Raw genomic sequence first — 11039 nt, forward strand, 5'->3', positions numbered from 1 at the left:
AAATAATTATTTTGCAGATAACTCGAGTCATAATAATCACTAATCTTATCTGAAGCTACAGATCATCTGTTAAATGACTTAAAAAGGAATCCAGTGGTAGCAGTGAAGTATGATTTTTCACATAAAGTCCCTCTCTGCCTCCCAGCTTATCCGATTAGCCAGTTTTCTGAACTGAAGCTATCACTGAGCAAATTACATGAGGTATTGATTTGTGTCACAGAACTAAAAGCACAACATGTTGAATATAATGTATATAAGGTAAATAAATGAGCCCAAAAGATGTACTGTAGATGTTACAAATTGTGCAAAACACAATTAGACTTTAGAGATTACTTCCAAATTACTTCCTTAAAGGGCTAGTTTTGATTCAGGACAAGGCTTCAGAATAGCTACAGCACCTTGCTAATGTGATCACATCCTTCCAATGAAATCCAATTCTTTTGAACTACAAATGCTGCATACAGTCCCATATTGTGAAATGTTAATCTAAACATGAATGGGAGTTTCCAACTAAATTCTTTTATGGGAGAAAGAAGTCAAATGTCAGAAAACTTAACAAAAAATTGACCAAATAAGCCACTTTCTATGAAACATAAACTAAAAGACTCCTATTTAAAACAAGCTTGTAAAAAGAATAGAAAGGTGGTATTTCACAGGCATTCCATACTATTTGAGATTGGAACTTACAGGTCTTTTATTATACCTTACTTCAGTCGAGACTTCTGATGCATGGTTTTGTGCAATTACAGTATATTACACCTCTAAGAGGAAAGGCAATGTTTGACAACCATTTCTACTGCAACCCTAAGAAAACTCCAACGCTAACGAACTTTTACAAGCAAATGTTGAAATCATAACTGCCGGTATTATGGTATTAAAATCAATACTTTCAGTCAACAGCCATGTATAATGATACAGAATTTCTTCCATTACTTTGAATACCGATTAATGATCTATTGCAAACAAACTCAAAAGCAGCTAGTTTTCATTATCAGTATAAACATCATGGACAAATCAAGACTGATCATTCGTTATTGTACATTATGTGTAGAGGAGTGTAAATGCCCTGGGCTCGTAAATGGGTTTAGAGGTGTTTTCGGGAAGAAGTGGGGTAGCAGTGAAGTGGAAGGGTGTGTCTAGCACATGTGGGGTCCAGAAGTCTAAAATAATGTGAATTTGCAAAAGACAATACCTACCAAACATGTTTTGTCACTGCCAAGACAGTCAAGAGGAATTTGCTTTTGGCTACTTAAATTTCTTAGAAACGCAACCCAGTCAGTTTTGTCCAGGGCTCAGACCTCCGTGTCCAAAGCTTAACCCAGCTAGGAGATGGATCTCTGAGTAAATGTGTTTTCCGAGCCCAGGAAACACACTGGTGTTTACTTGCTGAAACGTGTTTTACAGTGAGGACAGTAGCATCAGAGAAACTGATTATTAGGATTCAGTATCAGGGATCAGCCTTCCAATCAATGTCAGCAGTGCTGTTGTTCGGTGTATACACCAGCCACAGTTCACAGAACCCGTGTTTGGTAGCAGAAGAAAACAGAAGTGAAGAGAAATTAAGCTGAAATAACGGGACTATTCTAAGCACAAAAATAAATATTTAAAAGAGGCACAAATTAAAGAATCCAACTTGACATGCAAATAAACAAAAAATAAATATTTGCTATAACCAAAACAGAGCCAAATATTTTTCCTGTTATTGTTGATTTCTTTAATTCTTTGTTTGCTTTCTTTAGCTTTTTAGCAATAGAAAATAAGTCTGTATCTTGATTGCAGACAGCTGTGCATAGTTACTTATTGCGTGATGACACAGGGAGATCAGATTAAATTTTTGGCATCTTTAACAGCTTTTAAAGAACATTTAAGTATAATGTCAGATGCAAATACCTTGACTGTTCCCTTGAGGTTTGGATGGAATATAGTATTCCTCACCCTGAAACCTGATCTGCAACTCTACAGAGGCTGCTAAATACAGCTAATGCACATACTGCATCACAATGACACACCACGTCTATCAGTTATGCTCTCTTACATACAGCACCCCAAAACTGAAAGACAGAAACTGGGTGAATCGTTCCAGACCTTTGAAAAAAGCTACAAAGTTTAAATAAAAGTCACGGGCAGGAAACACGTTTCCCAAGCTATGAAGCACGTCTAGCCAGCCCTGTTGATGTAGGAGAACCATGAAGGGTCGCCCTTAAATCATCACTTTCTCAAGCAATCGCATTCGAGGAGCTGATCCAATAGAAAAACTTCTATTGCCTCACAGTGTTCAAGGGCCAGAATTTGCAACTCCTCATCTAAATGAAAAAAAAAAAGTGATATGATCAGACTTTGTCATATTGCTGTAAACTTTACGGAGACTTTTGCTTCAGGTCTTAAGAAAGTTGTGATTTCAACTGCTAGTCTTAATGACTGGTTCTGGCCACTATTGAGAAACCAAAGTAATTAATGTACTTTCAAATAAAGGCAATATGATTATCTGAAGATCAAGCTATAGGAACGTATCATTAACGCCTACTGTACAGCACATGTAGAGGCAAAGCTTTGCATTTTCTCTTCTTATGATATTAACTCATGGTCTGCCAGAGAATATCCTGTAATTTGCTCTATTCTCTAAACGACATGCTGGATGAACCACTAATTCATCCTTTTTACTGTGATCAAACAAGTTACTAGCATAGTTAAGAAGAGCAATGACAGAAGAGAAAGCTATATAAATGCATAAAAATGAGCAAAGTGATATTTTGATTAGGAAGCACCTGAATGACACAGTTCAGTTTTTCTATAAAGATCTACCCAAGAAATTGAGACCTTTTTCTTAGATAAGTATACTTTTAAACAGTGTTGTAAAGCACACCCCATTTCAACTATAAAACTTACATAATACTTAAGTAAAACCATTTCATTCTTGGGGCAAAACTCAAATTTTCTAAGAAACAAACAGATTGTCAATCCATCTAGTATGCTTCTGAGAAGCCTGTGCTGTACTAGGAATCTTTTAACTGTCACCCTGGAGGAAACACCGCAGTGAATATTGCCTGAATTTCAAGAACTACTCGAGATAAGTTATTACACAGCAAAATCTTCGGTACAGCACATGTTGTGTTATTCTTGCTGGTTCATAGTGTGAAACGTAGTCAGACCTCAAAGGCACATCCTGAATATATCAACAACAATAGCTATGACAATGGAACATCCTGGATAAACAATCTATTTTACTCTTATAATAATATTATCCAAAGCAGCTTTCTTCTGTGCCCATTTATAAGACATTATACTGGAAGTATCTGAGCGAAGCACCTTGCTCCAGGGGTACAGTATGTGCCTCACCAGGGATTCGAACCTACAACCTTTTTCGACAAGTGTTCACTGAAGAAATGGCATCTTTAAAGCACTAGGGGACACCAGGCATGAAATGTAAATTCTCACTTCTGTATTTTTTTTATCCTTTACTGAGATGGGTTATTTGAAAACAATTTCTTATTTATGATAACGGCATGGACCTGAACCTCCGGTCACAAAGGGAGGCTTTTGGCACCTCCTTCAGGGGCACAACAGCAGGGTGATACCCCACACCCGTGTGCCCCAGAGCCCTCCCCTGTCCTCCGCGCTGCTGCCCTGGCGACTGAAGCCTTTCTGAGCACACTGTGTAGCTGCCCCACATGGCCCAGTTACAGCAGATGATACTCGTCTTGGGGCAAATAAGCAGATTTTCAACCTGGATTTCGGACGGAAGGGTGCGACACGTTGGGTGAGGGAGCTGTGCGCTACAGGCGGTACTGTGACCTTCAGTCATTTCCCTGCAGGTGATGGCCAGTGATTTGGGAGTGAAAACGATATTTTCACATCATCAATATCGGAGCTCCAGCCTTCATCAGTGACTCTGCTACCACATAGTTTCATATAGAATTCCTTAGTCCAGTCGCTCTGTCTGCTCCTACATGCTGGTTAATGGCATTCAATCAATTGGTTAGAAACAAGCCCTGATGAAAAACAGTTTAATCAACTGGAGAAAAAAGGAGATTAGTGAGATTCTGCTTCTGTAAGATTACAGATCTAGTGTACTCTCCAAAAGTAAGGCACAAGGCTGTTATTCTGGACGTTTTCTTTTGACTGACAGTTATAACTCCACATTTAGAATGAGTAATGTTGCATGATGTAGAACTGGTAGGTTGGGTGCGGGGGGGGGTGCTAGTGTCTGCCTTCACGGCCTCCTGGACCTTGATTAATTGATCCCTGCTCCACAGAGATTTTACTAACCTCAGAATAAGGCAGCAAAAATAAAAGCCATCAAACTGAATCTCGTGCTGTCTGAACGAATTCAATGACTACAATACATACAGTAGATTATTAACCCAGGTCTTCCTCGGTGCTCAGGTCCCTCTATTGGTTACCCGAGACTTGTCAAATTAGCGCTCAGAAGCTCAGGAATCTTCACCCAGAAGTCCTGGCCATATACTATACAGGTCCAACAGGCACCCAGCGCCATTTCCTGAATGTTCCCATTTTAACCCTAGCTCGATTTCCCCAGCAGTGTAATGCACACTTCTCAAAAGTTTGCTTTTGATTTCTTTTATAACCTAATAAGTACTTGTGCTCTGTGCCACATTACAGGACTTGGTTTTCTTGCCAGTAAGGGGCACCCCATGTGCCTACCATGTGTGAGGCTTTCATCTGAACCGCCTCGGAGATACTTGTTAACTGCTGCACCTGGTGAAATACGAATTAAGGGCTCGGGATCAGGAATTTTAAGGAGCATGCCAGGGGGAGTCAGTTCCTTTATAAAGGCAGGTCAAATGAGAACACTGGAGTCCTGATCCTTTAATAGCTGGGTCATCTGTAGGTCACCGTCCATGTGTCTTGTTGGCATTTTCCCCACTCGTTGTGCCTCACCCCGACTACAAACACCCTCATGCAAATCAACTTGATTTCTTCGAATAATTATGAAACAAACGATCAGGGGTTACTTTGGCCACACATGCTGTACCTCACCTCTCCGCATTCGCACTAAGCTGGTGCCATTCATAACATCCCAAGGGCAGAAACTTTGCCGTACGTTAAAGACGAGGTACCAAGCATCCTCACAAGACGCTGGCAAGAACAGAGAAAGCTTCAATGAGCCATCAATTCAGTTTCTTTCCTGATCACTGCTGCAACTATTTTTGAAGGACAGAATTCGAGCATTGGTACACTGCAGTCCCTGTCTTGTTTCACGACGCTCTTTAATGAAGTAATATATGTCATATTTCCACCTGCTCATCTTTTAAAGCAAGATTTTAGGAAGCCAGTAGTCTTGGCTCACACACTTTTTGAACAAGCCACTTGCATGCACTTGTAGAAGAGACAGCATCCAGCACTATGACGCTCAGGGATTTACGGCTGAGGACAGAAAAATATCCTAAGACTGGTGGTGAATGACTTGGCCTCCCTCAAACCACTGCAGACACACGGGGCCTCCTCTGCGCTCTGGGTGCTGCTGGACAGTGGCTACGCGTCTGCGACGTTCTGCAACTCACTGGCCTCTTCTCAAGAGGCCAGCCGCAGCCGTGCACTCAGAGAGCTTGAAAGTGCCGCAGCGAATCGGGTTCACGCTGTGAACACTGGGCCTGCGTATCCCGATTCCAGGAGCCGCTCCCTCTGTTTGCCTTCACCGGGCGCGCACGGACGGCACACGAGCTTCCCGGAGCCATGAATTCCCCAAACCCGGAGCCCTACCTTGGAAGAAGCTCTTCACCCTGAGGTAGCTGACGCTGAGCCGCAGCACGGAGAGCTTGTCCAGCTTGGAAATGACGTCCGGGGAGAAGGGCAGGAGGCTGGCGAGCCGGTCCAGCTCCGCGTTGAGCCGATCTCTGTGCCTCTTCGAGGGGTTGGACTTCTCGCTCACGACCGCCGGCTTTCTGCCGAGACAATCGAGAGCTCAGGGCGTTTCAGAGGACAGCCAGGGGCTTGACCGCAGGGGGGGGAAGGACGCCCTTTTTCCTGAAGGGACTCGCCCTGCGCGGACACCGTCTGCGGGCCCTGACTCTACCTTCCCCTCAGCTCCCTTTCAGCTCCTGACGCTCCCACCGGCGGCCTTGACCTCCCCTCCCCAGACTGTCGATTAACTGGCCGGATAATAATAATAATAATAATAATAATAATAATAATAATAAACTTTATTGTATATAGCGCCTTTAAAGGTGGCTTCTCAAAGAGCTTTACATAATGACAACAGCCACAACAACAATTAAAAATGAACAATAAAGAATACACAAGATAAACCCGATGAGAATACGCCGAGGAGACAGTAGATGGTGGTACTAAATACAGCAGGAGCAGAGGGGTGAAGAATGGAACCAGTTCAGTAAAGGCTCTTCTAAAGAAGAAGGTTTTGAGTCTGAGTTTAGAGCAGGTGAGTCTCTGATATCCAATAGGCTGAATTACCTCCCCCTGTGTGCTGTTTCACACTGATTTCACACACATCTCAGACCTGAAGATTTACTCTCCATCTCTAAGCCACCTGCACGCTTCCAGGCCCAGAGTAACAGGGAGGGGAAGGCTTCAAGCAGCTAATCCTGCATGACCCTGCAGCACCACCCAGAGAGCCCCCACGCGAGCCTGGGGAGAGCACGCAAACACCACACAGACAGGTGCCTGAGGCGGAGCCGAACCTGAGTGACTCGAACCCGAGGCCCATGAGGCCTCGGCGCTGACCCCCTCGTCATCGCCCTGCCGATTGAAGAGCCAGCAGACTGAGCTCCTTCCTGGATTTTTAAAAAAGATCCTTAGACGTGCGACGTTCATTTTTTTCGCCATGACGCTTTGTACTTCACAGCGCGCAGGGTTAGATTGGTTTTATTAGGGCGTTTTTGCCATGTGCGAACTACTTAACTCCTACAGGCACCATAATTACTCTTAACTACTCAATGCAAGAGGAAGCCGTGCACGCCCCTCTCCATGTGAGGTCCTCCGGCACTGTGACCTTCTTCTATTTTAAACACGGCCCTGAGAAAAGTGGCAAACTGGAACACCTTGCGCTTAAAAGTTATTATTAACCTTTAAATGATAATAATCAAACTTACTTATAATATTGATATTACTTTTCTTTTTCACATGTAATATATTCTCATTTATTTTTTCTTGTATATGTATACATTCCCGCTCCATACTTGTTTTCCGACTGTCACTGAAGTGTTTTTTATGCAGCACTATATTTAGCTACTGTACTGTATGTTCATGAGAGCGTTAGATTGTTCTGTTGCCCATTATTGTGCTGCAATTATTTGCGTGGCCAAAGAGAGAAATTAATCCTAAAAAGGGGAAAGTTCATTGAAGATTTAGCTTTCATTTCCCCCCAGATGATATTCGTACAACACTGTGGAAAGACAAGAAGTCCTTCTTGGACAGCTTTGTGGTGTTGGGCAGGCGTAACAGACCACTGCCCAGAGGAACGACCGGACCCACGCGCACCAGGACGACAGTGCCTGACTAATCGCACACCGAGCCTCTCGCTCCACAGGTTCCCTCCTGCTGTCTCAGGAGCGGCCCGTGGTTCTCTCCCACACAGTATTTTAGTGCATCGCTGCCTTTTACAAACAGCCAACTCCCATTCACACCTTGCCAAGTCCATGCACAGCACACTGCCAGAGCAAACGTGCTCTTTACCAATATCTACAGCTGCCTCGCAATGTGTTCATACCCTTGGTGTACTGCAACGAAAAGCAAATGAAGGTGTACATCAGGAGTGTTCAGCACTGATGAGTTACAATTGAATAAAATGAGTGAAGAAGTGTAAAATTGCATACTGAATCTAGCAACAGCGTAACAGCAAAAAACTTTCATATACTGTGTTTCTAAATGCACGACGTCCACATTGCCCACATGCAATGACATACCTCTAAAATGTGTTGATAAAAAACTTCCTAAAGAAGTTTAGGAAGGGTTCTGGAAAGTCACCTTGATTTCCACAGGGATGAAAGAGGGCTGAGAACAGACACAACGCACTCAGGACCACTTCAACACGGTTCAAGTCAGAGAACTCTCTGGTGGTCAAAGTTATCAACCTCTACAACTCCAGTCTCGGCTACAGAGGATCCCACAGACGGCCCAGTTTCTCCTGTGGAGTCCATCCATCACCAAGACACTCAAGACTAACGGTGGTTACTGCCCCACCAGGAAGAGGATGGGAGACTGGTTTCAAACGAACGTGCAAGCAGAAATGTGGCTGGAGAGGCTGACGCGCAGGTAAGTGCAACAATTGAGAATCGTCAAAACGCAGGTCCTACCAAAGTGCTACCTCATTCATTTCTGTCCTGTCAGCAGAGGGGACCCTGCTACCATCAGACAAGCCACTGGCTAATCCAGTAACTGTACTGAGGCTAAAGATCTGTGGTTTGTGCTTTCAAAGTCAAATACTAAAGATTGTTAAAATACCTTTAAATTATTCATTCACTTCTACACCTACAGTATAGCAATGGATTCTACTACGCATGTACGAATTAATGACAGTTAGATTATAATCCTGCGGTATGCGCTGTTTATTGTCCTGCAAGGCAAGACTATTCTCAAAACTGTATAGTAAGCTCTGAATGAAGAGGTTACAGAGACGCCGGGATCGACTTTTATACTTAGCTGACCAGTGATCGAAGACTACAGGTATATCACAATTTACACTGATATGATCATCTGACCTGCCAGACACGCACGAATTTCGTCAAGAGGCGCTGAAATTATACTGTACGGTACCAACTCGCGGCCCGTTACCCAGCCTCTGCGACATAAAATGCTAACCTGTCACACGGTGGCAGTAATTGTTGAACACGGCACACATTGATTTAAATCACACCACTTCGTTTAACGTGAAAACCTTAGAGGTATTGGCTGATGTCGCATAACAGGCGATTCAAATCCAGTATCTCCACAAAACTTTCCAGGACACTTCACGATGCAGGCAGCTCCTGTGAGCACGTTTGTGCCTCTGCTTAGTACGACACGGATATAAAAGCAGCCCTTGGTGTGTTTGCCCCTGTTTGTGTCGGTTTCTCGGTGTATTTAAATACGCTGCCTGGGATTAGAAACAAATACCACTGCCACGCGAATTAAAGTTTAAATGATCTTTACACAAGACAGGGGAACTCGAACGGAAGCACACAAAAACCATGTGCATCCTCTGTCCTTATGTGTTACAGAAAAATCATTTTATATGGGGAGATCAGGCGTCCGAAGCGTGCGCGTTTCGGAGGGGGCAGTTTTCCAGGGACACAGGGATACAGAACTGGAGACACTAACTGCGGACAACAGGCTGATGATGGAATTTATATCGCGCGTAATCTGATGGCAGATTATTCTTAAAAAAAAAGGAAATATCGTATTTTAGTAAGAGTTGAATATTAATCCTACCACATTAAGAAACTAATGTACATTTCTGCAGCGTGAGGATAGACTATTCTTCTGGAGCGAAATTAACCTCTGTATATTCCTCCTTTTCCTTCAGCTTTCACAGAAGCAGGTGCCGTGCACAAACCGCATTTTCAAGTCGAATGCACACGTGTCGAAATGTCTCATGTAAAATCAATACTGTGTGTCTTGTTTCCGTCAGACTAACTAAAAAACGAATTTCCAGGACCACGGGGGCGATTCGTGCTCCATGCGTGAAAAACGCGAATCACGGGTTGAAATTGTTAAAACTCCCTTCATCACCATCTAAGACACCCAACACCTCCCCGAGAGCTAAGACCTCAAACACAAGAAGAAAGAAATCGTTAAACTGTATTTTTGACACAACATACACAACGACAATCAAAGTAGCATTTCATGAATAGCCATACAGTAGTTCACCTTCCTAGTACTTCAGTCTGTACAGTATACAGTTACAGTACTGTGTCTAATGTACACGGTATGTTAACAGCTACGTTTACGAGGGGCATGTTTTCTGACATTAATTAACTTCTGAGAATCTTTCTGGGTTACATAGCAGTGAGATGATATTTTACCAGTATAATTAAACAGCGGTATTCCGCAGAAAACCATTGACAGCATCAGCGCGTTACTTAACTGTTTCTGAACGGGCTTTCTCCTCTTCCTGCCAGCATACATGCAGTCGCCGGGTGGAATCATGACCTCGGACTCTGGAAAAGGTGACAGGTGCAGGAAAAAACCCTGTCCTTTAGAGCAGACTTGCAAAAGCACGCATCGTTTCTGTCACTGCGGGTCACTGCACGGGCAAGGAAACCAGCGTCAACTACACACGGGAGAGAAAACAAAAAGTTTTGTCGTCCTCCCCCCCACAAAATAAAATAGATGTTGACCCTTGCAACATAGTGAGAACAGCTTGCTTAAAACAATAACGGGTGCATAGCAGGTCAGAGAAAGACGTTTCGCTCGTAAAAGCCTGGATGCCTGCGTGGTTCTGCCCTGTTTACACTAGCAAACCAATCGCTTCATGCTCAGGAGCGGCGCGATGGATCTCGGGCGCAAGCGAGCTCACTGCGTGCTGCCGCTACCCGACCGGCTTGGAGGAGATGCATTAGACCAACTTGTCAAGCGGTTTGTCGACAAATAAAAACTTGAAAAGAGCGATGTTCAGAAACTCCGTCCTATAAAGTAAGACAAAAAAAAAACTCCGTTACACTTACCGAACCGCTTTGATAATCTCTCCTGATTCCAGAACACTTTTAATAGAGTAACATTCAATGAGTTTACTTTATTAATTTCGGATTTATGCGATGGATTTGAAATTCCAGATCCCGAGGAAAAGGTGAAGGCAGCGGCGCGCCGAACAGATCGTTTTATCAGCCTGCCTCGCTAGACGCCGATGCGGTTGATGTTTTATACCCTATTGAGTCGGTTCACTTCCTTGTGTTTCAGGTGGCAGATTCCTCTGAATGACAAGCCGAGCTCTTCGCACGCAATTCTCCGAGCCTCACACAAACACTCAGCAACACACACACACACGCACGCAGAGCGAGGGGAGGGATCACACGCGAAGCCATCCACTACAAATCTCCGGTAGCGCATGTAGCCCTGGTCTCGCCGGCTTCAGAGAGGACACTGTG

At 43.8% G+C, this 11039-nt stretch overlaps 1 protein-coding gene across 1 annotated transcript in view; it reads right to left on the reverse strand.

The window, feature by feature from the left end:
- The window catches only part of ahrra (aryl hydrocarbon receptor repressor a), an 89260-nt gene extending 78479 nt beyond the window's left edge, over nt 1-10781 (reverse strand). Inside the window, exons 1-3 of the mRNA XM_088919418.1 lie at nt 10620-10781; nt 10040-10112; nt 5722-5903 (exon numbers count right to left, since the gene is read on the reverse strand). Of these exons, the coding sequence (XP_088775544.1) occupies nt 5722-5903; nt 10040-10101 (244 nt within the window). The 5' untranslated portion in view covers nt 10102-10112; nt 10620-10781. The remainder of the gene's footprint in view (nt 1-5721; nt 5904-10039; nt 10113-10619) is intronic.
- Between the last annotated feature and the right edge of the window lie 258 nt (nt 10782-11039).

Source organism: Atractosteus spatula, chromosome 6 (assembly GCF_055471065.1).
Source record: "Atractosteus spatula isolate fAtrSpa1 chromosome 6, fAtrSpa1.hap1, whole genome shotgun sequence".
Taxonomy (NCBI): domain Eukaryota; kingdom Metazoa; phylum Chordata; class Actinopteri; order Semionotiformes; family Lepisosteidae; genus Atractosteus; species Atractosteus spatula.